At 29.7% G+C, this 26551-nt stretch overlaps 5 protein-coding genes across 5 annotated transcripts; 2 read left to right on the forward strand and 3 right to left on the reverse strand.

The window, feature by feature from the left end:
- Positions 1-8: 8 nt before the first annotated feature.
- LOC103580972 (eukaryotic translation initiation factor 3 subunit F) lies at positions 9-1859 on the reverse strand. Its single transcript, XM_008562925.3, has 3 exons — positions 1691-1859; positions 1102-1454; positions 9-476 (listed from the first exon to the last, which is right to left on the reverse strand). The coding sequence occupies exons 1-3, from the start codon at positions 1797-1799 to the stop codon at positions 90-92; spliced, it is 849 nt and encodes a 282-aa protein (XP_008561147.1). The 5' UTR covers positions 1800-1859; the 3' UTR covers positions 9-89.
- A 48-nt stretch (positions 1860-1907) lies between these two features.
- LOC103580971 (ATP-dependent DNA helicase DDX11) lies at positions 1908-5271 on the forward strand. Its single transcript, XM_008562924.3, has 3 exons — positions 1908-2761; positions 2818-3294; positions 3779-5271. The coding sequence occupies exons 1-3, from the start codon at positions 2070-2072 to the stop codon at positions 5181-5183; spliced, it is 2574 nt and encodes an 857-aa protein (XP_008561146.1). The 5' UTR covers positions 1908-2069; the 3' UTR covers positions 5184-5271.
- A 2652-nt stretch (positions 5272-7923) lies between these two features.
- Positions 7924-21411, reverse strand: LOC103578180 (mitogen-activated protein kinase kinase kinase 11). The gene is made up of 13 exons (XM_008559169.3): positions 20039-21411; positions 19500-19952; positions 18769-19109; positions 18520-18700; positions 18287-18435; positions 17359-17531; positions 16739-16985; positions 16542-16661; positions 15736-15939; positions 14054-14083; positions 11487-11898; positions 10932-11264; positions 7924-10865 (listed from the first exon to the last, which is right to left on the reverse strand). Exons 1-13 carry the CDS (start codon positions 20224-20226, stop codon positions 10097-10099), a joined length of 3600 nt encoding a protein of 1199 aa, XP_008557391.1. The 5' UTR covers positions 20227-21411; the 3' UTR covers positions 7924-10096.
- A 749-nt stretch (positions 21412-22160) lies between these two features.
- LOC103578179 (26S proteasome non-ATPase regulatory subunit 8) lies at positions 22161-23601 on the reverse strand. The gene is made up of 3 exons (XM_008559168.3): positions 23444-23601; positions 23195-23267; positions 22161-22896 (listed from the first exon to the last, which is right to left on the reverse strand). Exons 1-3 carry the CDS (start codon positions 23549-23551, stop codon positions 22277-22279), a joined length of 801 nt encoding a protein of 266 aa, XP_008557390.1. The 5' UTR covers positions 23552-23601; the 3' UTR covers positions 22161-22276.
- Positions 23602-23811: 210 nt separating this feature from the next.
- Positions 23812-26542, forward strand: LOC103578176 (elongation factor 1-gamma). Its single transcript, XM_008559163.2, has 7 exons — positions 23812-24092; positions 24219-24368; positions 24643-24706; positions 24795-24937; positions 25357-25662; positions 25773-26225; positions 26304-26542. Exons 1-7 carry the CDS (start codon positions 24081-24083, stop codon positions 26457-26459), a joined length of 1284 nt encoding a protein of 427 aa, XP_008557385.1. The 5' UTR covers positions 23812-24080; the 3' UTR covers positions 26460-26542.
- Positions 26543-26551: the final 9 nt, after the last annotated feature.

Below are 26551 nucleotides of genomic sequence, written 5' to 3' on the forward strand. Positions count from 1 at the left end.
TGTGAATATTAATTTAAAAAACTGAACTTTTTTATTATTCTATCATCAATTGGAAATATTGTTAATTAATGAATATACAGAATATTAATTTACAAAGTAGTTAAAAGTGTAAGCTTCTCATTGAGCTGAAGTTGGGTTTTAATTAATTGAGATAAAGCAACAACCATCAGAAGATCCTTGACGTTGCTGTTGAACATCTCGTCGAATTGATCGCTGGTCATCTTGGGAACAGAGTTAACCATATCAAGAAGCGCACGACCAACTTGGTTGTCTGGTGGCTGCTTGCCATCAAGTACATTATCGACATAAGTAAGAACTTGCTCCAACATTGTCGATAGTTTTGAGCTGGCTTCAGCAATCTGTGCGAGATCCATCATCGGCTCTACTCCACCTCCCAGTTTAGTTTGTCCAGATGGAGCTTTTTGGGTCTTCTGGCATAGTTGGAGTCCAACAATTTCTGGCTCGTAACACGTGATCTGTAAAAATTAGCTCAATTAATTTAATAATCAATATAAGTTAAGAGATCCAGGAACTAGCATCCGATCAGGGAACTAGTATCTGATCATAAGTGATCGGGTACTAGGTCATTTATCTTAAATGATAAGCTTTTAAGATAATAATTGAAAAAAAATGTCGGCATTACTCAAATCGTTTTATGAATAATCCATCATAAAGTTCTGCAATAATGTACATTTTATCTATCTCTACTTGTTACGAAATTAAACATCTATAATTTAATCTCGCCTTTGCTCGAGAATATTAATAATTTTTTAAATTTAAAAATTATTAGTACACGATCTAGGAACTAGTACTCGATCAAGAAACTAGTACACGATCCAGGAACTAGTAAATGATCTAGGAACTAGTAAATGATCTAGGAACTAGTACATGATTTAGGAACTAGTATACGATCTAGGAAGTAGTACCCAATCAAAGAATTAATACCCGATCACTCATGTATTTTTATATTTATATTTACTAAATTTGATTTAAAATAGATACCAAAATACATGAAGTGATTGAATACTAGCTCCATAATCGAATACCAGGTCTTTTACCTTAAAAAAAATAATAATAATAAAGTAATTTAAATTATATTACCTCGACTTTAGTAGGAGTAAACATACATCCTTGTTTACCATTAGGTACTCCAAGTTGTACACAAACATAAGCTTTTATTCCCATACGCGTTGTATTTACCAGCGTAGTATCAACAGTTAAATGCACTGGATTATTACATTCACGTGCGTAATACTCATGAATAACCGATGAATGTGTAGTGACTTCTTTTCCTGTAGCCCACCAACCGACAATATTTTCTTGTGCATTAACTCGATGATTTAAATCATAGAGATCCATCGCATAACTCAATTCAGCTTCTACTTGATCATCTGATTCCTTGTGTGGTACACAGAAGCAGTTTGTAACCTCGACAACTCCTTTTTCTACCGTACCTAAAATACAATTTATAAAATTTATAATTTACTAAATAAAAAAAAATTAATTACGACAGAAATTTTTGAATTTTAAATTTTAGTTTTTTTTGTTGCTTCACAAAAACTTATGATCATTATCAGCGACGTGTAACACATGGGTTTATAGGTTACTTTTTAAGCGCACATTTGTTTACTAGAAGTTATAGAAAGTACCAAGTATTTAATAAAATAAAATAATTAAAAATATAAATTACCAAGTAAAGTTCCAATAACACGATGCGAATCAGAATTACGCCTTTCAAATGCATCAACTATTTGAAATAAAACCACTGGGTGGACTCTGACAACAAGATCGAGCGCCATTTTATGACCGACTGTCTGACGTCTGGCTCCGGGTCCGCTGTCTTTGAACCGAAGGCTCTCAAATTATTTTTCCCCAACCAGCAGCAGTTTTCATGTAGAAAAGCCTAGTGCTGCTTCTACTTGATGTGTTTTATTAAAAAACTAATTTTACAAAAGTAAAGAACAGACACCAGCATGATTAAAAAAGTAAACAACAAAAGCCGGTTAATTATTTAAATGACAGCAAATAATTTAAATACTAAGTGATTTATTTAAATATTTGAAATTATAATGGAGATACCAGATGAGTTTCCATTTCCATTTCCGCCTTATTCAATTCAAAAAGATTTTATGGTAAATTTATACTCATGTCTAGACAAAGGGAACCTGGGTATCTTTGAAAGTCCAACAGGTACTGGTAAATCATTGTCGATTATTTGCGGCGCGCTAAAATGGCTCATGGATTACGAAAAAAATAACAGAGATACTCTGGTTAAACAACTGTCAGATTTAAATGACAAGTTAAAGGAAATCAGTGAAGAGTCTAAGGGTGACTGGTTTTCAGAGCAAACCAAGCAGATGAAAGTCAATACCGAGCGACAAATCGTTCAGGATAAATTGGATGCTTTGGCGCGTCGTGATGAACGTATGAATAAATTTAAAGAAACTGTCAAACAAGATAATTTTACAAAGAAACGTCAGTGGAAAGTTAATAGTAAAAGTAAAAATAAAAATAATTGTAAAGATGATGATAAAGAACCGGACGTTGCTGCTAAAGATACTGATGATGTTGATACTGATCTTCTGCTAGATGATTTGAATTTAAATTCCGATTCAGATGATGAAGAAACACCAGTTGAGTCACTGAAATACACCCAATTTTTCTTCTGCTCACGAACTCATTCCCAGTTGACTCAATTTATTGGAGAAATCAAAAAAAGTCCATACTCTAATGCTGTTTCTTTAGTTCCTTTGGCTTCGAGGTAATTTATGTTTGTATTTTAAATTAATTGCTTTTAATTAATACAATTTTTTACAGACAAAATTATTGTATAAATAAAGATGTCAAGAAATTAGGGCACGTTAATTTAATTAACGACAGATGCTTGCAAATGCAGCGAAAAAAAGTTACGGTAAAAAAAGAAAAAGATCTAAAAAGATCTAAGACTTCAACGAGTTGTCCATTTAATCCTGGTGATCAGTCGCTGCTGATTGCTGATATTGTCACGACGATACAGGATGTAGAAGAAATTGCCGATGGCGCTAAACAATTAGAAACCTGCGCTTACTATGCATCCAGACGGTCGTTACCTGACAGTCAAGTTGTCCTGGTACCTTACAATAGTATTTTGCATAAAAATACGCGAATCAGTTCGGGGATTGATTTAAAAAATAATGTTTTGATAATTGATGAAGCGCACAATCTTTTAGAGGCCATTGAAAATATGTACAGCTCGACAGTTACTGGCAGACATATTTTACATTGCTATAGCCAACTTACCCAGTATCAAAAGAGGTAATTTTATATGATGATGAAAGTACCAGTCATTAATAAACTTTATTTATCTTCATTAAACGAAGTAAATACTGACAGGCAAAAAATTTTAAAAAATCCATATGAATAATTTTTTAGAAATTTCTTGTGTATATTTTTAAAAAATTTCTTTAATTACAATTAACTTGATAATTAAAAATATTTAAATTGTCAAATGTCAGCTACTTTTAGCATCATAATTTTATTATGATGCTGAAGTTAGAAGACGATTAAAAATTTTTAGAGTTTTTTTTTGCAATAAATCAATTACAAAAAAAAAAAAAAATAAAAAACTAAAAATATGCATTTATAAAAAATTAAAAAATCTATAGGTGGAACTTTTTTAAATACATATTTTTTCTAATTTATCGCTTCTAAATAAAATAAAAAAATTAGTCGGTTAAGTATCATATTTTTATTTATTTATTTGAATTAAATGATTAAATAAATTATTTAAATTTTACAGGTTCGAGAATCTTTTTTCAGCAAAAAATGTTTTGTATCTGAGTCAGCTTAGTTTTTTTTTAAAAAAATTAATAAAAGTATTAGGAGGTACATCAAGATCTCAGTCAACTGATAAAGTTGACAGTAGTTTACAATCAGCTGTTTATTCAATTGAAAAATTTGAAACGTTTGCAGAAATTGATACCGTCAATGTATTTGAGCTTTTACAATTTATTAGTTCGTCTAAATTGATTCACAAGCTTCGTGGGTATGTTGAAAAATACAGCGGGGACTTGAAGGTACGTCAAGTGGTGACAAAAAAGTCTGGAGTATCGGCCTTTTTAAATGCACTTCAGGGAAAAGAATCAGTGGAGGCTGAGCCTACGGAAAGACAAGATAATGAAAGTACTTGTGATAATCCACTGATATTTATTATAAGTTTTTTGGAGTCGCTGAAAAGTAACAGTGCGGATGGGAGAATTTTTATAAAACCCGGTCCGACAGTAGGCCAGGGTTCGATTAAATTTTTACTAATGAATCCCGCCGCGCATTTTCACGACATTGTTAAGGAAGCGAGGTCTGTTATCTTGGCAGGAGGTACAATGGAGCCTATTTCAGAGTTCAGAGATCAATTATTCATTGGGGCTGGAGCTGAACCTAAGCGTATTGTCACATTTTCATGTGATCACGTTATACCAAAAGATAATATTCTTACGAGAATAGTGACTCAAGGACCCACGGGAATTAAATTTGAATTTAATTATCAAAATAGAGACAACAAAGAGTTGCTTAATGAACTTGGTAGGACTCTAAAGAATTTATGTAATATAGTTCCTGGTGGAGTTGTTGTTTTTCTTCCGTCTTACAACTACGAATCATCTCTGTACAAGCATCTAGAAGCTACTGGAGTTGTTGCTAACATTAGTAATAAGAAAAAAATATTTCGCGAGCCAAAGCTTGCGTCTCAAGTGAATGCAGTACTTGACAGCTACGCTGAAGCTGTCAAGACTCCAGCTGCTCCGCAAAATGGAGCGATTTTATTCAGCGTCGTCGGGGGAAAGCTCAGCGAGGGTTTAAATTTTTCCGATGATCTAGGACGATGTGTCATTGTCGTCGGTATGCCGTACCCTAATATTAAGTCACTGGAGCTTCAGGAAAAAATGAAATATCTCAATGAAAACGTAAAAGCTGGCGCGGGTAATGAGTACTATGAAAATTCATGCATGAAAGCTGTCAATCAGTGCATCGGTCGTGCTGTCAGACACATAAATGATTATTCTACTGTTGTTTTACTTGATAGAAGATATTCTAATAAAACTAAGTCACTGCCAGGATGGATTCAACGCACGTTAGCAATTCATAGTACTTTTAATAATACAATCAGTGATGTCGCTAAATTTTTTTCAGCGAAAAAGAAAAAAATGTGATTTACAAAGTATTTTTTTATGAACTTTTTATAATAAATATTAATACCTTATATTTTTCTATTTAAGTTTCGATCATAAATATTTTTTATAAAATATTCAGTGATAAAAAACAAATAAAAATAATTAATAAAGATAAAAAATTTTTTTTACATTTAAATCTCTTTATTTAATTTTTTTTAAAATGATTACAATTTAAATGAATAATAAAATGGAAAAAAATTTGTTTTTTTTTTTTTTTTAATATATTAATGATTAGTGTGTATGAGTATCCATGGAAATTACAAAAAAATTTTCAAACTTCCTAATTATTTAGTATAAAATATTTCTTTTGCTCATTCAAAAATTTTTTCTAAAGATACTGTATTATTATTATTATTTTTTTTATAATACTAATTAATATACCTAATAATCTTAAATCGAAAATAAAATGCATGGATTTTTTAGTGCAGATCCAGACAGCATTAGTCAAATTTTTACTATAAATAAATAAATTAATTTTTATTTTTTATTTAATACTTTTACTTAAATTCATCGTTTAATGTATCAGCAAATACTGTCTTTCTCTTTGTTTAATTAAATATAAAAAAAGAAAAATTAAAAAAAAAAAAAACGTGTACTGTTCGCTTTAAAGGTAAAAAAAAATTTTCTCTTTAATTTTAATTTATTAATTATTAAGTAATTGATAGTATGTGTGAATCCGATGCATTAATTTATACATTAATTTTTTTTTAAGGCGCATTCCGAAAGCAGTCAATATTACATATCATCTTTATAATTAATATATATATATATGTATATATTTTTTAAATTAAAATGACGTCTTTTTTTATCAATCTTTGTCATTATCTTTAAATATACAAGTGGAACACATTGCACTTAACGGTTTAATAATAAATTTTCTTAGGTAATTATCTCAATGATATTATTAATTAATTTATTTGCAGTATGAGTATAATTGCCACATCTTATATATTTATTTTACCGTTTCATTTTCTTCTTTTAATAAATATCAGCAATAAAAAAATCATACATCAATGAGGTCCTTGTAAAAAAAGAATCGTTCCAGAAAAGTTCAACATGTGAAACTTGTACACTTGAGACAGATTGGAAATTTAAGCGGACACTTTTTTAAACTTTTGAATTTTGATAGCAAAAAAAAAAAAAACTTTGCCTCAAATTTTATATGAACTTTTAACCCTCGTTCCCAAAAAGTTTCCATGAGAAATTAATAGACTCATAAGAATAAAAAAAAACCCCATAAGTTCCAAATTATAAGTTTTTGCACTTTTTCAAAAACGTTCTTTCTTTTACTCCAAATTCGCCCATATGAAATCCTAGATAAACTTTTTTTTCTTACTACCAAAATTACAAAATTTTAAAAATGTTCCAGTCAAAGTTCTAATCTGTTTCAAGTTTAAAAGTTCCACTTATTGAACTTTTTTTAAATTTTTTTTTACACGGGAGAGTTGTCGTTAATTCTATTTATATTTGCGAACGTGACACTTAATTTCTTTTTAATTAATTAATGTTTTCTCTATGGAAATATATTTTCTTTAATTTAAATTTGGTCATTACTTTATATTTTAAATAAATTTTTTTTGGTTGATTTATTAATCACTAAATTAATTAATTTATTTATTTATATTACAGTAAAGAATTTAAGAATAAATTTTTTATTGCATGGGTGCAAATTAACAGAGTGAGGCTTCATGGTGAGGCTTTGTTTCGTATTTTATTATTTTTTAATCAACTTTTTATCAATTTTATGAATTATTATTCATTCGGCACATTCACACTTTCATTATCATCTTTTAAAATTTTTTTTGTATCATTTATTTATTTATTTTTTTTATTTTTTTGAATTATTATACAGAGAAATTGCAAATAAGTCTTTTTGAGTATTTAAAAAATTAATAATTACTATATATATTTATTCAAATCGACAGACGACTGTAAATAGACTACGTTAATATTTTTTAATAATTTGTTTGTTTGTTTTAATACATTATTTTGTTTAAAATATAAAAAAAATAATAAATATAGCTTAGACTAGCACTTTTGGCAATTAAATGCCATTACATAATAATTTTACATCGTTAGCTGCATCGCATACCAATTACATATAATTACTTTATCTTTATTTATTTAATTATTGATTTATAATTCATTAATTTTTTTTTTATTAAAATTGTTAGCACTATCACCGGATTAATGGTTAGAGTAATGAGAAATTTATTTTTCAATCAATAAATTAATAAATCGATTATTAATTTATTATTATCGATACCTTTCATCTCATATTTTCTATAAAAACTTTATAAGTTTCGATTATCATGGAAGCATTTTTGTTTAAATGATTTCATTAATTATATTTTATTATTATTTTTTTTTTCTTTTCATTTGTCTTCTTATACATTTATAAATTTAAGTACACGATACTAGCACCGCAAAATATTTTTGTACAGCAGATACGGGCAGTTATTTAACTTTGCTGCCAAAAAAAAATTTCTAAGGGCTCAACAACTTTCATTTTAAAAAGGAGGGTTTTTTAAAATTATTGTTTATTTAAATTTAAATATAAAATAAAATTATTTTAAAACCTCAGTAAACTTTACAATTTAAATTGTGCTAACTGGTTGTTTTTTTTTTTTCTAAGACTTATCCATGTAAAAAAAAGTTATGAAAATGTTTCGCATGAAAATTTATAAATTTAATAATTTCTTAAAAATTTATCAGCTTCCGTATTTTTCTTAAGCTTTTTTTCACTTTGCAAAAAATTCAGTTCTTTTAGAATTTGTTACGAAGAAATGAAATAATAAAATAAATCTTTTAAAAATATTTCAGAAAAGTTTAAATAAATCCATAAAAGTATTAAACTCATCAGCGTTTCTATACAGTTAGAAATTTTGTGTTAAATTTAACACAAATCGTGTGTTGCAAACGGTCTACACAAATTTTTGTGTTAATTCAACACATTGCGTTTGTGTTGATCTTTAACACAATTTTTATGTTAAATAAAATTGAACATTTAAAATCTGTTCTTTTGACAGAAAATTTGTGTACATTTAACGGAACATTTGTGTAAATTTAACACATTTTTCGTGTTAAAATCAACTAATAAACATAAGCACACAACCTAATCAACTCAAGTATACTGATCTACCCTTAGTAGAACTTATGTCAATTTAGCGAACAATTGAACCGGTTCAAAAAAATATCAAAGTTATCTGAATTTAATTGTAAAATGTATATATTTAATTGTAAATAAATTACAATCCAAATTCCCCTGCAAACAATTCTGCTAAAATACTTTGCTTGGTTATAGTAATAAAGAATTGCGCGGGAACGTTTAGTCAAACAACATAAATTTTGTGTGAATTTTCGAACAACACAAGAAATGTCTTACATTATATATTTTCTAATGATTTAACATAAAAAATCTGTTAAAGTAAAATAACACAAACGGGTTGTGTTGAATTAACAGATTTCTGTGTTAAAAATCAACACAAAAAATTTAACCAAATAATTTTTTAACACAAATACACAAAATTTCTAACTGCATACTCTTGAATTATCAAAAATTATCAGTTCTAAAAAATTTTGATTTTTCTCACATGTAATGTTTTCAAAAAGCGTTTTTTTTACATGGATTATTTAAACAGTCGCGTAGACTAAATGTTCGATGATATTTTTCTTAATTATGACAACTTGTCACTTCCCTCCATATAAATTGTAAATATGTTTTTTTTTATTCATTACATTTTTTCTTATTCTTTCTTATACACACTCCGATGTATTATAAAATACTGATAATAATTCTGAGATAATCCTCTGCACTTACATGTCATTCACGTGATTAGACAATATTTTTTTGATTTTAATAACTAAATTAAAAATTAATTGTTATAAATACAAATATAATTAATACATTAAAGTACTTAAGATTTTATATAATTAAAAAAATTCAGACACACAGGGATTGTCGTTTAACAAAATGTTAAATGATTAACATACAAAGTAAAAAATATTTTTTCAAAATAGTACCAATACTTTAGTGTATTACGCAGCTCTTTAAATACGGTTCCGTAATCCGAGTTATAATTTATAATAAAATACCCCAACTTCAAATTACAGTAACGTATTCACACAACAATTACCTGCATTACAATTTTTGCTGCTGATAGTCGCATTATCTTGAAATTATTCAAATATTTTCTACCCATACGCAGAGCACGCACGAGAAACATTCACGCCTGTAGCCATCTAGCGGCAGCAAGTGAACTCCGGGTGTAAATAAAAATTCATACATACACAGGAATGATTATTAAACAATAAAAATAATAATTATAAAACAGTAAGGAATGTTAAAAGGAATATTTTTTTTTAGTCTCATAAAAAATTGCATAAATGCTGCTATGACTCGTTTTCTTATAAATAAAATATAAATGTATAAATTTAATGCACAACCCTAACTATCATATAGTTACGGCATCATATTTCTACAGATACTGTACGAAGAGCACGTGCGAGAAACATAACCAACTGCTTCATGTATCCGGCCATCTAGTGTCAGAACTACTCGTTACTTTTTACGTAAAAAAAGACGACCCTACATGTAAATGGAATGTAAACGATAAATTTGATTTTTTTTCATTATTATTTTACTGTAGTAATAATAATAATAGCTATGGCTATTTAAATAAAATTAAATTCTATAAAACGTTTCCTCATAATTATCAGTGAGATAGTAGGCAGTGTTGGAGAACTCCACCGTAAATTAAAATAATTTAGTCAATAATTAACTCACTCAGTCGCTCACTTATGTTAACTCGCAGTAAAGATAGATCACATATACATCAATTAAATAATTAAGTACACAGAGTATCAATTTATGGTATTTAAATAAGCCAATGCTATGATAAAAATTCACGTTCCAGTTCTGATATACTTGATTTTCGATTTCTACTACTATGTCTTCGTGATGATTGCAATGGTGACGTACCTACTTCTGATCCCTGAGCATGAATCGGTAAATCAAGTAGCGCATCACGATGATCACGCGATGCTGATAAACTGTCACGATCGCGATCCCGGTCACGATCAAATGTAACCGGGGAAAAACGTACCCGACCTATTGATATTTGACTGTCTTTAGCTGAAACATAACTCGAGTCTTCAGATGTGAGTGAATCAGGCGGCGTTGGATTTGTCGGAGTACCCGATCCAGAATTATTTTTACTCGTACTCTTTGGTGAATTGTACGAATAGTTTGATCTCTTTAAACTCGAGCGTAGTCTTGTTACGACTTCAAGATTGCTCGGACGATCACTTGAATTGGGATTTGAATCGTGTGAATTTTGTCGTGTCAGGTACTGAGGTGATACGGTATTGTAGTCATGATTAACACCAGTGCTGTAAGCAGATCCAATATTACTGAGTACGTTTTGAGTTCTCTGATAATAATGGGTCGGTGAGTACAGTGCATAGTCAGACTCGTCGTCCAGTCGGAATGATGGATTTATGTTGCTTTGACTTGACGTACTGGCGGTCGAGACATTTGACGATGTGCGATGGTGCGTATAATTGGGTAATCGTGATGATGGTCTTACTAAACTATTAACGTTACTTGGATTGTCGTAGGCATGAGGAAATTCAGGACACTCTAACATTCTGTTAGAGTCACTGTAATAAATTATTTTAATTTATTAGTATGGTGATTATTTACAAATTATAATTTATATTACGTACTGATAATCTGTGGGAACGAAGTAACTAGACTCAGGTGGCCTGTAATACTCCGGAGGCATCATGGTGTACATTGGTGGCCCGTAATCAGGATAAGGCGGCACATTACCCATATAAATAGTGGGCACCCTTTCTATTCTGTCCATACGTAAATTGTCAGATGGATAAGCTTCTTCATTGCTTGTGCTTGAGCTTTTACGCCTGGGGCTCGGTGTTGGTACATTCGAGCCACTATTTACGGCATAGTGCTGAGGTGAATCGGTAAAACGAAGCGGCTTATCGATTATATTTAAAGGAAGACCTGGAGCAATACCTCCCATGTTGCTTAAAAACGGCCTGGAATTCATTTTTAAATTATCATCAACACCTTAATTATTATTAATTAAATTTAAAGGGCAATACTTTATTGGAGATACGCGTTTGGAGGAACTGGCTCCGAAAAAGTTAAAAAAATATTTAATTTGGAACTTTTTATGAACTTTTTTTATTCTTATGAGTCTACTGGTTTCCAATGGGTACATTTTTCAAAAAGAGGGTAAAATAAATAAATTTAAATACCTGTAGTGTCTTGCCGGACCATGATAAGTATTATGTGGATAACCACTAGGTGAACTGAATTCATAATCAGCTCCAAGATATCCTGAATTACGATTCGAACCGGTGTCAGCTTGAAACCAATACCTATTTGGTTCTTCATCGCTATCAGCAATTCTCGGATACAGTCGCGGATGAATCGGTGATACATTTGACATTTTAACATCATAACCAGTAGCAACACCAGCCAGCATTGCTGCTATGTTATAAAGTACCAGTTCAATTATCCCGGGCTTTGGTTTTTTAGCTTCTCCATTGTACAGTGTCGGCATTGGTACAGGCATTGGCATTACATAGGGACCAGTTAGTCCAGGTTTTGCCGGATATTCCATTGTCATCCATTCTGAAGACGCGTCCGTTGGCAGCGTCGAGTAATCTACAAAATAATATTCATTTTTAGATTTAGTACTTTATAATTTTATTTTATTTTCAATTTTTAGATCAACAGCTAATGCAATTGTAATATTATTTAACACGGATAGCTGACATTGAATTTTTTTCAGTGTCTGTCTTACCTTGCGAGCTGATTAATTAAATGCATTTAAATATTTTATTTATTTAATAATTAAGTAATTAATGCCAACGCTAATGCTAAGCAAAATTTAACGCAGCTCATTTTTTTTTATCATGCAGAGTTTGTAAAATATAAATATTTTGTAAATTACACATGCAAACAATTTATATTATTGTTAAAATAATTAAAGGTGGACTTTATTTTTGATAAAAATAAAATTAAATATTTTATATACTTTGTAAAGATGAATTTTCTTCTTTCCCATGGTTTCCATTAATTTAAATTATTAATATACTTTTTTTTTTGGCTTTCCATAACTCATACGAAATAATAATTCGATTAAATATAAGGGCGATTGTAAAAAATAAATATATTATATATTTATAAGAACCCGGAAATGAGTAAATAAATAATAATATATTATTATTATTATTATTACTATTTCTTTATAAATAAAAAAATAAAGGAACCAAAGACCATAATTGCAAATAAACTGTTAGGATAACTACTGGATTTACATGCAAAGGATTTTTTACGCTCGGCTTTTAATTTAAATATTCAAAAAATAATTATTTAAATCTACTTTGTAATAAAAGCTTTACTACCAACTACTTTATACAGAATAAATTTTAAGAATAAAAGCTCCGAGCGTAAAAGTTAAAAGAAAAAAAACTAAAAACATAATTCAACGTGTAAAACTTAAAAGCTTTTATTGAAAAAAAAAGTTTATATTTCTAAATACAAGTGTGTGCGTGTATCTTTTCTATTTAATTTTTTTTTTTCGTGAGCGCTTAATTCTCTTTGTTTTTTTTTCTTTAATTTATTTAAAATTTTCGAAGAATTTATAATTAATAATTAACAATTATTAAGATCCATGTTTATTTTTAAAAAGTAAATTAAAAAAAAGCTGATTCAAGTCTAGTATAAAATTAAAATCTATGAAATTATCTAGCTAACGATGAAAGCGCTTTATTTATCGTATGTCTTTACTTATTTTTTTAAAATTAGCGGACAGTTAGATCTTTTTTGTTAGAACTGTTATTATTATTATTAATTATTATTATGTATTATTAAATTATTGTACTTCTACAGTAATAAAAACAAAAGAGAACCAACACCAAGATACTTTCAATTGCATTATTTGTCTTCATTTATGTCGCATTACTTATTAATCAATTAATTAATTATTAATATTATTATTATTATTATTATTAATATACAATTTTAGTGGCACGATATTGCATTTTAAAAATTATGGCAATTACAGAATTTTTATTGTTTGTCTTTACTGAGTCTTTTATAATTTTAAATTTAAAATAGTTATTTAAATTTTAAAAATTTATTTTCCTATTATAGAAGTTTTCTTTTTTGTCTTTGCATCAATTAATTAAATAAACAATTTTTTAACACACTGACTTGTCGCTTAACATAAAAACTTAATTTATAAAATGGTCCCTCACCAAATTTTAATATTGCGTAATTTTTTAATTATTTATTGCTGTTGTATTAAATTATTAATCGATGAATACGTGATGAACGAGAGTAAATAGATAATAATAAAAGGAAAGAATGAATATTAAAAGTATGAGTGGCACATAAATAAATGTCCGATGCTGGTACACTAAATACGTAACGTCAAAGTCTCATAAGATAATGAAAGATAAAAAATAAAATAGCAATGGCAAAAAAAAATAATAGAATCTTCACATGCATTAAATGCTATCGACATTATTATGTATATAATATATACTAAAAACATAATTATTAATTTTAATATATAAATGGTAGTGATAAAATATGTGCATTAAAATTTGAAATTGATTTTTATCAACTAGAAACAAAGATACAGAGATCATTTAATTATTTAACGGTTTTGTTTTTGTTGCAATTAATAAAATAATTATATTTTTTATTAAATGACAGTTAAAAGTAATAATATTTCGAGTCTATTTAATAATGAGAATTAAATTTTATTTAAAACATAATCACTAGTGTGATAAAGAAGAAAGAGACTTACGAGCAGAGTGGATGTTTTCCTCAGAAAGGCCTGCGATTAAGATTATTTATTAACTCAATTTTTTGCCTTAATTATATTAGTTTTTTAAAATAACTATTTACGAAAATTAAAAATAAAACAACGATTAAAAAAGTTAAATAATAAGTAGTTTAAAAAATGGGGTAATTAATCGCAACTGCTCTCGGAGCTTCGATGCGAGCGTGAAATTTTTTTAATTTCTTCCAAAAGTGTAGAACTGTTTGAATTTAAATTATCATTGGAATTTGAAGAAGAATACGTCGGCTGATGTGATGGATCAAATAGATATTCAATACTATGAGATTTACCGGCATCTTTATGTTGCAATCGATCATTGTTTTTATCGATATTTGATGATAACGTTACTTCTAAATTACTAAATGATTTATTTTTTTCTGTTGCTGTCGGCGTACTGTCTAATGATAATCTAGGTCCATTTGGTTTCAATTCATCGAGAAATTTAAACGAATTTTTTGATCTAGAACTGTCAGAATTTGAATTTTCGGAATCGAGATTTGCAAGATCAACTTCAAACTGTTCAAAATCAATGCCTTTGCGGGAATTTGCGGTTAAAAATTTCGGGGTGTCATTATTTTTAATCTTAATATTATTGATATTACTATTACTATTATTAATATTATTATTATCATTATTACTATAACTATTAATTAATAATTCAGTACTTTCTAATTTAGGAATAGACACAGCATTATCATGAACGTTGTATTCAACTTTAACGACCGGTGATGATTTACTGTCTAATGCATCACGACTGCCCCAAGCACGCATTTTATTCAAAACTCTCAGCGGCGATTTCGAGCTACGTGATTTGTGACGAACAGATTTGGTTATTGAATTCTCTGGACTAGATTCAATGCCGCCACCGCCACTGCAATCGGCATTACTAAATTTAACAGTACTTGAAGTAATTGCCTGTGAATTTTTTTTATCTAAGGCAAGTGAACTTTTACGTGAACTCGTGGGTGATCTAAAAAATTCAGCTAATGAATTTAATCTAGATTCCGAGCTATCACGACGTTTAAATTCTTTAGATTTACTACGGTCACGTTTTTTATTTCTCACGCGCTTAGCAGTACCAACAAGAGTAGACGCGACGTTATGTACAAAATTTGATGAATTTAATGAGTGATCTGTTGAAGAGGCGGCTTCAAACTGTCTGCCGCCAGTGATAATAAAAGCTGGAGATTTAACAGCAGACGTTGACGATGAAAAAGAAGTAGACGGTGAATCTGAAGGGATCAAAGTAGACGTCGAGGATACTGATAACGACGGGGATGAAGATTTTTCAGAATAATTGTAAGCTAATCCCCCTATTCCTAAGACTGGTGTACGATTTATTTGGTGAGAAGCAATCGAGGAAGGGACATCTCTCATATCGTCGCATGCCGTTTCATACATATCCATCTGCGTTGGAGTATTATTATTATTATTATTATTTCTAATAACGTTTTGCCCTTTAAACCCGGCCATTGTGACACAACTAGACTGTCCACCACCACCACCACACGAGGACGATGAAATTGTCAAATCATCATCATTTGTCATGATCCTCATTATCTCGTAGTCTGTCGCGGCATTTGAACGTTCCTGATCGTCGATCAAATTATTTGCTGACGAGTACAACTTTCTGGTGGTTGGGTTACCTATTTCTTGTAGCAACGGTGATCGTTGAGCACTTGCCAGTAGTGCGGTACGAAGTGGAGTCTTTTCAAGATCTGGAGCAGATCGCGACCAACGTTTGCCGCCTGGTGATGCAGGATTTGGTGGCTGAGTGATTATTGCACCACGTTCGCGTTGATGTAGTGTTGACGGACCCCACGTTTTACCCTTAACTCCGTCGGCTGGTACTACAACGGGCAGAACGAAAACAAAAAAACAAAACACTACTCACTACTTGTTTCTAACTACGATCGTTATGCACGGCGTTTATTTATTAAATAATTGTCTCACTGAAAAATTTATTTTCATATATTTATAAATATATATATGTATATTAATAAATAGTATTTTGTAGCTGGTGATAAGTGAACAACCGTGCGTAACGAACTAATTAACTTAAACAAATAAAATTATAAAATAAAAATAATGAAAAGTGAATTAAAAAAAAAATTAATTCAAACCATAACAAACATTCATTAAAAAAAAAAAAAAAAAACAAAACAAAAAAAAATATGGTACGATAGGCAGTAAACAGGACAAAGTTCAATTTACTTTCACACCATGCCTCAAAATAAATGCCCTCGTACAATTTTAATAAGTGACTGTATAATTTAAATGACTGATAATTCTTAATGTAATTCAAATTTCAAACAAATCTACTGAAGCATAAATTTTATAGTGATGACTTTAAATTATTTATTATTTTTAACTTTATTAAATAAATATAAGAAAGCATTAAATTATAATGAAACGACACGAGTAAATAAATGAATATGCTTAAATAACTTACAAGCTATCGCTCTAAGTCGTGGAATACTCGGTGAACCCGGGGGACTATTTGGTCTCGATGGATTTCGATTTTTTCCACGATCGAGTGCTGTATGCTGAACAGTTATTGTGTGACGGAAGTCTACAATTTAAATTTATTAATTATAATAAATTGGGTATTAGTAATTTTTTTGGTTGATTAAAATTATGGGAATCTACCTGAAGGTGCACTGATGTTACTACCCGGTTCTTTCTTGTTGAGTTTTAATCTAGATTTTTTAAATTTTCCTTTTCTTTTATTAGGCGTAGGAGTACTCTGTTGTTGAATAATCATTACAGTGAGCTCTCGTTCCAACAGATCTATTTCACGTGCTGCTAATTCTTGTTCACGCTGCCGCAGATTTTCTTCCTGTTGTTTCTGCTGCACTTGAGCTTTCGTCAGTTCTTCTTCTCTGCAGCGCAATTCCTAATAATTAAAAACCATCACATAGATAATTACTATCACCATTATTAGTAAATATAAATTATAAATTTTAAATCAGTAATAAATTATAAATAATAAATAACAAAACTTACTTCTTCAAGAGAACGACATGCCTTCGTGAAGCATTAGACAAAATAATTTAAATTTATTTTATCAGTTTATATAGGGGAGGGAGGGGCGAAATGGGGTGTCCCCAAAATTTTATAAAAAAGTTTGATTTTTAAACATTTAAAAATTATTTTTTAAAATATAATTGAGCATTATTTTGAATTTGTTTTGTTAAACTTTTTTTTGTAAATACTTATAAGAAAAATAAGCATTATATAATATAATATAATGAATTATAAATTGATACCTTTTCCTTCATGCGCAACCCATGAAGAACCTCTTCTATTTCAAGTCTCCAGTCTTCTTGCATTGTATGAAAAGACTCGTGAGGTGTTGCTGCAAATGCACTTCTTACTTCATCCAGTAAGTCAAGGATTTCCATGAAACCCGGGCGTCCGTGACTATCAGACGTCCAACAAACTGAAATTTGATTAAACAAAACATTTCAATTATATTCAAACAAACAAATATTTAATTAATCTACAATAATCACTACCATTAATAATTCATAAATTATATTAATATTAGTATTATTAAACAAATATAGAGGCAGAAAATTAAATAGAAAAAATTATCACGAAAATACAGGTAACGACCAGAAACTTTGATAAAATATTAAATAATACTGATAACTACTGATATTCTCAATATAAAAGCTAATAAAAATTTTAGGTAGAGATAATTTTATTTTTACATCACGATTATTGTTTTTTTTTTCTTTACGACTATCAGTTACCACACTTATTTTAGAATTTTTCGGCTATTAACTTCTGTGTTGAAAAAAAAATCAATTAAATCGTATGACATTTATCTTTCATATTATATCTAATGATCAAGTAATAAAATATAATATTATTTAAACTATTTATTATGCATTGTAGTAAATAGTTAAAAGACATATTTTTTTTTACTAAAAAGTTTCCACATAAAATTCATAAATATTTCTATCGAACAGGTTGTAAAATTTTAACTACGCGTAATAAATATTTAAATAAAATAAAATTATTGTTGTCGGTAAAAAAAGGATTAACTTATTTATCAAATCGATCCACAATTACTATAATTTTTAATTTCCAGTAATTGTTGGTATTAAATTTAGTCTTACACTAAGTATCGATTTAATCTAAATCCTCTTTCACTGAAAAGTCTACGAGAATTTATTGATCAATACGTACTTTCCATGAGATACCTCCAAGGTTGTGGACACGTCGAAGGAATAGGTAGAGTTAACTTATTGACAGCAACTCCGTAAGCTACAGCCAATGCGTCGATACCTTTATAAGGAACTTCACCAGTCAAAAGTTCCCATAAAACTACACCGTAGCTGTTAAATAAATAAATAATTTAATTTACTATCAACTAATTTTACATTCAATTTCAATAACAATAATAATAATTTTTTTCTCACCTCCAAACATCACTGGCTTTACTAAAAGTACTCTGCTTAATAACTTCCGGAGCCATCCACGCATACGTTCCCGCAGCAGACATACGTGTTGTTTTGTAAACTTCTCGCGCTAATCCAAAATCCGTTATCTTTAATGTTTTATACTGGAGATCATCATTTTCAATTGGCTCGCTCAGCAACACTATTAGAAAAACAATTGGCCATTTCATTTATTTACAATAAATTTACAATAATTATGTAAATAATTACCATTAGAACTTTTTAGATCTCTGTGGATAAGACTAATAGGTGCTTTGTTATGAAGGTAATCCATCCCTCTTGCAATTTGTATAGCCCAATCAACAAGTACATCAGGCCGTATTTTACGACCACTGAGTACCCTGTTCAAACTACCACCTCGTGCATACTCCATAACCAAACACATATTTGGTTCCTTTAAACAAACACCTTCCAATTGAACAATATTTTCATGCTCTAGCAGCCAAAATAGTTTAGCTTCCTGAAGAACATTTTCTTTTATCACACTTATCTCTTCATCTGGATCTTGTCTTGCTGCTTTTACCGCAACTTCATGTTTTTGCCAAAAGCCCCTTGAAATAAAACAATAAATCATTCTAATTAGAATGATCATTTTAATCAATTAACTGCAGTAGAATCTCAATAGTTAGAATCTTAAGGAAAATGATAAAAATTTTGAGTTAATGAGTTTTCAACGTAACAAAAATTTCGAGACAATGAATTTTATTTCGAAATATTTTTTTTGAGTTATAGAGTCAAGTTAAATAAAAATTAAACTTAAGTTTTATGGTACATATTTATAAAGTATAAATATGTACTATCTATACCTGACAGGGAAATTTCGTTGTAAATAATTCGAGATACCGCTTATTTAAGGATTCAGCGGAAGGGAATGGGTTTGAGTTATCGAGATTCAACTGCACTTACAAAAAAAAAAAAAAAAAAAATTATTTGTAACTTACCGATACACTTTACCAAAACCGCCAACTCCAATAACTTCCTCCAGTTGTAATTCATTAAAATCAATCTCAACAGGATGAACTTTATCAATCACCGACGATACCCTGTCAATGCACTCAGCCTCAGCGACAAAATTTGCCGGAAAAATTCCAACTTGTCCTCGTATTTTACCCGTCCACCAGCCCTCGTCCCCAGATATTTTCGAGTCTTTAGACAATACCTCAACAGTTTCCCCACGTTGCAAAGATAATTCGTCTTCGCACGTTGCATGATAATCAAACAATGCTGTGAACAATGTCGCGCTGTTGTCCTGTCGCGAGTGAGAAGATGAGAGAGTGGCGTGAGATGGGCTTGTTTGCTGAGAAACTGTCCTGGCAGTACCACCGCTGTGTGTATCCGACACGCTGCTATCCGACATGTTGTTACTTGACGTACGTCCGTACGAATACCCGTAGCTACAACAGTACAATGAACAAAACTAATTATTCCTGCTTATCTTAAGTCTTAATTCCTTAAGTAAATAAATAAATATAAAATATACCTAGTGGAATAGTTGTTATCTCTCGGGGAGTTATGGTACCTCGGTGAAGATGCAGCAGTACTTGGTGTGTTGGGCTGAGACGAGCCATTCTCTGCATACAAGTATCGCTCGCTCCGATGACGAGCATCAGGTTGTCCGTTGTCCATCAATGCACACAAACCTTTTGCCGATAGCCCGGCTGGCGGCATATGGCTCAACAGCTTTTCTTCGAATACTTATATTTAGATTTTCATTTAATTATCCGTTTACTTCAATAACAATTACAGTAATTTATTAGTCATCTTGATCATCCAACACATTTTTCACCATATTTATTATTTATCTATTTACTTATTTATATTGTTACCTTTATATCAATGACAAGTTAAAATAAAATCTTCACTAATTACCAATATAAATCGTTGTTTACTTTTATGTTTATTTTATCAAGAAGGTTCTTCATTAGCACGACACTAAATTGCCACGTTTAAATGCACAAAAGTTATATTTTAAAAATCACAATAATTATTTTATTGCATTATTTATAATAATTAAAATAAATCTATAACAATAACAAAAAATAATGAAAAATGTTTTTTTAAATAACAGAACAGATGATAGTTATAAAAATTATGCGAGTGTAATACTTAGCCCACGATAAAATAAATTTAAATAATATAAATTGCACAAATTATAATTCCACATTCAGCGATAATTTAAAAAATTTAAAAAAAAAATTAAAATAACGAGAATGTTAATAAAATTAATAAATCCAGTTCCTTGCTACCCCGTTTTCAAAAACAATTTATCTGATGAATAATTTTCACGATTATAAAATTAATAATAATCACAATAGTCATACTTATTTAAATAATATATTTTTAGTAAAAGTAAAAAAATAAAATGACAGTTAAATAAATCACAAATAGACACTGGTGATTATTTGAAATAGTGAGGAATCGTCGCGTCGTTAAGTTTTTATCCAGGGTGTAGCAGCTAGCAGCAGCAACCAACACACAAGCGACTCTTCTCTATGTTTACGCGGCCATTCGTAAGCTCATCACTGGGATTAAGTGACACGAGGATAACTTGAGAGGGATTCTAAGGAGCTTGGACGCCTCCCCGAGGACGAGGTGCTCCGCGTCAGCCCACAATAATCCCAATAAATATTCATAAAACCTTGGGTTAAATACACTGGTTTAATTTACGGCGATAACCTAGCGGACGCCATGTTCGATATTACCAGATTTGACGGGCCCCACCGTTGACGTCCTACTATATATGTGTATATATATATATTCTATATAATGCTGCAAGTATTTGTAAATGTATATGTATATATGGATATGGGTACAAGACAAATTCGCGACTCGTGCGGTCCCCCTTTACTCCACCTACAACCTGATGATAGTACGGGCGACGACCGAGTTAAAAAAACACGTACTACAAGTTCATTTTCATGTACATAATCTACATTACCAACTTTCATTATCGTTTTATGTAATTTTTATAATTTTTAGTTTCAATTTACTCGAAAAAATATATTACTTTAAAAGTGACAGATGATACTTAAGCTGTCAAATAATTTTTTTATTTTTATTTAAAATGATTAATTTCAAAAAAAATGTTTCAAAAAATTGCACTTGTAGTTTTTATAGTTTTCTACATGAGCATATTTTTAGTTTTTTTAATTTGTTGAAAAAAAATTCAAAAACTGATAATTGTATGATACTGAAAGTAGCAGACACAATTTTCAAAATTTGATAAATTGGTTGTAAGAAAATAAAATTTTTGTAATTTTTGCGAAAAGATTTTTTAAAATTTTTCATGTGGAAGTTCATAAAATTTTTCCTACGAGTATTTTCCTTGTTTTTTTTAAATTAATAAATTTTTTTGTCTGCTGTCAGTATCAGACATCTGACATTTTTTTTTTCTGATAAACAAATTACATATTAGAAAAAATTACTTTAATATGCGGAGAAAAATTCAAGTTTTTATGTAAAGTAAAATAAAATTAATGCTATTAAAATAAGTGAATTATCTAAATAAAAAAGTGTATCCTCATATAAAGAAATTTATAAAAATTATTAGACGAATAAAAAACAAAATAAAAAATATAAGGATCAAATAATTACATACTGAATTAATATTAGTGTTTATATTTAAACAAAAAGAAAAAAAATTTATGACAATGAAAGATATTTAGAAAATTTTAAGCTATTAAATAATTATTAATTTTTTTTGTTTAATTATTATTATTCAGACAATCATTTCAAGTTCTCTTGCGTAATCAATGGCAAGTGTTACTAATTCGGCACTTGGAATTGGCTCTTCGAATTTCTTTTCATGTGAAGTACTAAAGTTGAAGCATCCATCAGAAGTTACCTTCCAGCCTTTTTTACTCCCAAATGCCATCGTTTCCTTTTCTGTATTTAAATTCAACATCCTCGCTGCGTCCTTTAGCGAAATTTTGTCGTACGCGCTTTCCATACACGCGCCTATTTCATCTCGCACTGTATTGAGCAGTATATCAATGAAAAAGTTGTACGATGCCGCGGGTACATTTCCTTTTGCGAGAAATATTTTGTTGTATGACCCCTCCATCAAACATTGTTCCAAACTCAATGGATGACGAATGTAAACATTTGATTGAATTTGATCAACCGGAAGTAACTCCAACTCTGTATGAAATTCCGCTACTCTATTTTGTGATAATAAAAATAGTAAATTTAATCCTAGTAATTGATATTTGTATGCTGATTCAGGCAAAGCTGATTTGTAATCAAAGTAGTAGCATTTTAATTGAGACATGTAACGTTCAAATGACGGTATATCCTCAGTTGCTATACTGTATTGCGCTCCGATTTCCAATATGTCACCTAATAAATAAATAAATAAATAAATAATAAAATTTATTTAAGTAATTCAACAAAATTATTTCAAAAGAGTGAAGTTAGCGGGCAGCTGATAATTTTAAATTTTAAAATAATAACATAAAATTTTTATGCAGTAAAAATTTTAAAGAATGCACGTTTAGAAAATGAAAAAATCAATGAGTGCATTTTTTAAAATTTTGTTTTTTTAATTAGTTAATTTTTGATGTATAATTTAAAAATGGTCTTATGCCTGCAACACTTACACTCATAATTAATTGTAAATTTAAATATGTATACATACGAGCTATAAGTAATTCCTTTTGATTCGCTGGGGTATTTGAAGTCGGCAAAAACATTAAATGCGTCAACCCGACCTTTAAAAAAATTATTTGAATATTAATTGATATTTTATGTTGTTCACTTTAATTTCAAAATACATTTTTATTCGAGTCAATGATGACAAACAACTTTGTCAGTTACTAGGTTAGGTTGTCATCTAATAATACAAATAATCAGTGATAATAAACTGTAATAAAATAAAATAAATTACCTTTAATTGATTAAGTAATTCACCACATTTGTTTAAATTACTCGGTTGTTTAGACCATTCATTTTTTAAATTTTGATAACGAGAAACAATTTCCTTTAACGCTGCCATTTTTTTAATTACTCAAAACTCACACTCATGTACTCTAGTCTCTATTTAAAAAAAAAATCGCTGGTCGCTGATTGAAAACTCACTTTGACTTGTCAAGTCTAAGTCCCTTTTCATAGACGTCAAAAATAATTTATAAAATATTTTCATTGGAGACTTTAATAAAATTCCGTTTTTGATTCCGCCAATAAAAGTGATACCGCAGTAGACGTCAATTGGAAACTGATGTAATAAAGATTTGTTGCATATTTATTGATTTAAATAAACTAAAGATATTGTTATTAATTGTGCAAAAAAATATAATAATAATATAAATAAAATATTGGCTGTCATTTGTTCGAAATAAATTATTGAGTAATAATAATAAATTCAAAAATTTGAATTGTCTATAGTTCAGTGCAGCCGAAAAACTAAAAGGTGGCATACATAGGGGCAAGAATAGCCACTTGAATGGTGATCTCACATTGAGAGCATTCAGTGTTCAGTGTCATCTTTGCCGGTTTTAAACTTCCTCTTTCCGTAGCACGATACAATGGCGTCTGGTGTAAGTTTAACCTGTTAATTATTTCAGCCTTCAACATCGCCTCGATTTAATATCGAGATTGATGTAAGGTATATTAATTACAAAGATAAATTTATCATTTATTTAATAAAACAATCATTTTTCCAGACACTATACACTTATGCCGAAAATTTTCGGGCTTACAAAGCTCTGATCGCAGCTCAATATTCCGGGGCTCAGATCAAGGTTGCCGATAATTTTGTATTCGGTGAAAGCAATAAGTCCAAAGAATTTCTACAGAAGTTCCCTCTTGGCAAGGTTATTATTTTATTTTATTATTTTTATTCATATATTTTATTATTCTTTTATTTATTTATATTCTATTTGTCATTTATTTGCGCGGTTTTATTTTACTTTTTTTTCCTTTCATGACGAAATTTATTTCTATATTACAGTGCAGCATATGTTGTACTGTACTGGCGCATAGTTTCGGTAGTCATTTTTTTTTTTTCGAGGTTAATCCTAGGATAAATTGAGACGAGGTTTTATTATAAATACGTAAGATATTGTAGCAGCATTGATTTATTTTTAGGTACCAGCTTTTGAATCCAAGGATGGAGTTCGTCTTACAGAGAGCAATGCTATTGCTTACTATGGTATGTATTTAAATTATTAATTGTTTAAATTTTAAATTAAATCACAATTACTTGTTAATTATATTTATTTAAATATTTAAATTTACAGTGGCTAATGAACAGTTGAGAGGCAAGTCTGACAAAGAGAAAGCTGAAGTTATCCAATGGCTTGATTTTGCTGACTCGGAAATTCTTCCTTCCAGCTGTGCCTGTGTGTTCCCACTTCTTGGAATTATGCCGTATAACAAACAGGTAATTTTTTAGTTTCCAAAATTATAAATATTCTCGAGCAAAGGCGAGATTAAATTATAGATGTTTAATTTCGTAACAAGTAGAGATAGATAAAATGTGCATTATTGCAGAACTTTATGATGGATTATTCATAAAACGATTTGAGTAATGCCGACATTTTTTTTCAATTATTATTTTAAAAGCTTATTTAAAATAAAAGGTCTATAACCCGATTAGGAAATTAGTGCCCGAATACTCCATGTATTTTTATATCTATATTTAGTAAATATAGATATACAAATATATGAGTGATGGGGTACTTGTTCCCTGATCTAGTACTAGTTCGTTGATAGGGTACTTGTTCCTTGATCGGGTACTGGGTATCTTACCTTAAATAAATAAAAGATTAAGAATTAATGGATTATTCAATTGATTTTCAGACGGTCGAAAATGCAAAAGAAGATTTAGCTAAATCTTTGTCTGCTCTTAATACTCATTTGTTGTCAAAGACTTACTTGGTGGGTGAACGCATTACTCTTGCTGACATCAGTGTGGCAATGACACTGTTACATCTGTATCAATACGTTCTTGAACCTAAGGCTCGCCAGCCTTATCAAAATGTTAACAGATGGTTCCAAACCATTGTTAACCAACCACAAGCTATTGCTGTCATTGGTAATTTTAAATTGGCTGACAAAGCTCTTGAGTATGATCCCAAGAAATTCGCACAGGCTTTAGGAGGAAAGGTAATTTAAAATTTATTTTTTTAGTATTTAATTTATGATTCATCACTTTTATTATTACTAAAGTGTATTAATTTTTAAATCATTTGATTAATAATTTTTTTTTTTAATAGGCAAAGAAGGAGAAGGATCAGAAAGAAAAGAAAGAACAGCCTAAAAAAGAGAAGGAACAAAAGAAGAAAGAAGAACCAGCTGAGGAACCCGATGCGGCTGACGCAGCTCTTGCAGCTGAACCCAAGTCATCAAATCCCTTCGACGCAATGCCCAAGGGTACCTTTGATATGGACGACTTCAAACGATGCTACTCCAACGAAGACGAGAAAATTTCCGTACCCTACTTCTGGGAAAAGTTCGACCCAGAGCATTACAGCATCTGGTTCGGAGAGTACAAGTATAATCAAGAATTAACTAAAGTCTTCATGTCTTGTAATCTCATCTCTGGTATGTTCCAACGTCTTGATAAAATGCGCAAAGCTGCTTTCGGTAGTTTTTGTCTCTTTGGATCTGACAACGACAGTTCAATCAGCGGTATCTTTGTATGGCGTGGCCACGATCTTGCATTCCCGGTAAATATATTTTCAGATAAATATCAATTTAATTAATCGACTATTAATTACTAGTTATTAATTAATTAATTATTACAGTTGAGTCCTGATTGGCAAGTAGACTACGAGTCATACAACTGGACAAAACTCGACCCAAGTGATCCTAAAACCAAGGAGACTGTTAACAACTACTTCTTCTGGACTGGTACTGACAAAGAAGGACGTAAATTCAATCAAGGAAAAATTTTCAAATAAAAATAATATCCGTCTTACGCTTAATTACTACAATAAGATTTAAAAACTTATTGACATTGAAATAATAAATAAATAAAAATTCATTTATAGCT

This window comes from Microplitis demolitor, chromosome 4, assembly GCF_026212275.2.
Source record: "Microplitis demolitor isolate Queensland-Clemson2020A chromosome 4, iyMicDemo2.1a, whole genome shotgun sequence".
NCBI lineage: Eukaryota > Metazoa > Arthropoda > Insecta > Hymenoptera > Braconidae > Microplitis > Microplitis demolitor.

Excerpts from the sequence above, each read along its gene's own strand:
- LOC103580972 (XM_008562925.3), bottom strand. The coding sequence starts at position 1,799 with ATGGCGCTCGATCTTGTTGTCAGAGTCCACCCAGTGGTTTTATTTCAA. Across the intron at positions 1,455-1,690 it reads TGTTATTGGAACTTTACTTG|GTACGGTAGAAAAAGGAGTT; the intron begins GTAATTTATATT and ends ATTGTATTTTAG. Across the intron at positions 477-1,101 it reads TTACTCCTACTAAAGTCGAG|ATCACGTGTTACGAGCCAGA; the intron begins GTAATATAATTT and ends TAATTTTTACAG.
- LOC103580971 (XM_008562924.3), top strand. The coding sequence starts at position 2,070 with ATGGAGATACCAGATGAGTTTCCATTTCCATTTCCGCCTTATTCAATT. Across the intron at positions 2,762-2,817 it reads TTAGTTCCTTTGGCTTCGAG|ACAAAATTATTGTATAAATA; the intron begins GTAATTTATGTT and ends AATTTTTTACAG. Across the intron at positions 3,295-3,778 it reads CTTACCCAGTATCAAAAGAG|GTTCGAGAATCTTTTTTCAG; the intron begins GTAATTTTATAT and ends TAAATTTTACAG.
- LOC103578180 (XM_008559169.3), bottom strand. The coding sequence starts at position 20,226 with ATGCCGCCAGCCGGGCTATCGGCAAAAGGTTTGTGTGCATTGATGGAC. Across the intron at positions 16,986-17,358 it reads GGTTGCGCATGAAGGAAAAG|GAATTGCGCTGCAGAGAAGA; the intron begins GTATCAATTTAT and ends TTTAATTATTAG. Across the intron at positions 11,265-11,486 it reads GGTCCGGCAAGACACTACAG|GCCGTTTTTAAGCAACATGG; the intron begins GTATTTAAATTT and ends AATGAATTCCAG.
- LOC103578179 (XM_008559168.3), bottom strand. The coding sequence starts at position 23,551 with ATGGCAGCGTTAAAGGAAATTGTTTCTCGTTATCAAAATTTAAAAAAT. Across the intron at positions 23,268-23,443 it reads AATTACTTAATCAATTAAAG|GTCGGGTTGACGCATTTAAT; the intron begins GTAATTTATTTT and ends ATTTTTTTAAAG. Across the intron at positions 22,897-23,194 it reads AAAGGAATTACTTATAGCTC|GTGACATATTGGAAATCGGA; the intron begins GTATGTATACAT and ends TTTATTTATTAG.
- LOC103578176 (XM_008559163.2), top strand. Across the intron at positions 24,707-24,794 it reads CAATGCTATTGCTTACTATG|TGGCTAATGAACAGTTGAGA; the intron begins GTATGTATTTAA and ends TTAAATTTACAG. Across the intron at positions 24,938-25,356 it reads TTATGCCGTATAACAAACAG|ACGGTCGAAAATGCAAAAGA; the intron begins GTAATTTTTTAG and ends ATTGATTTTCAG.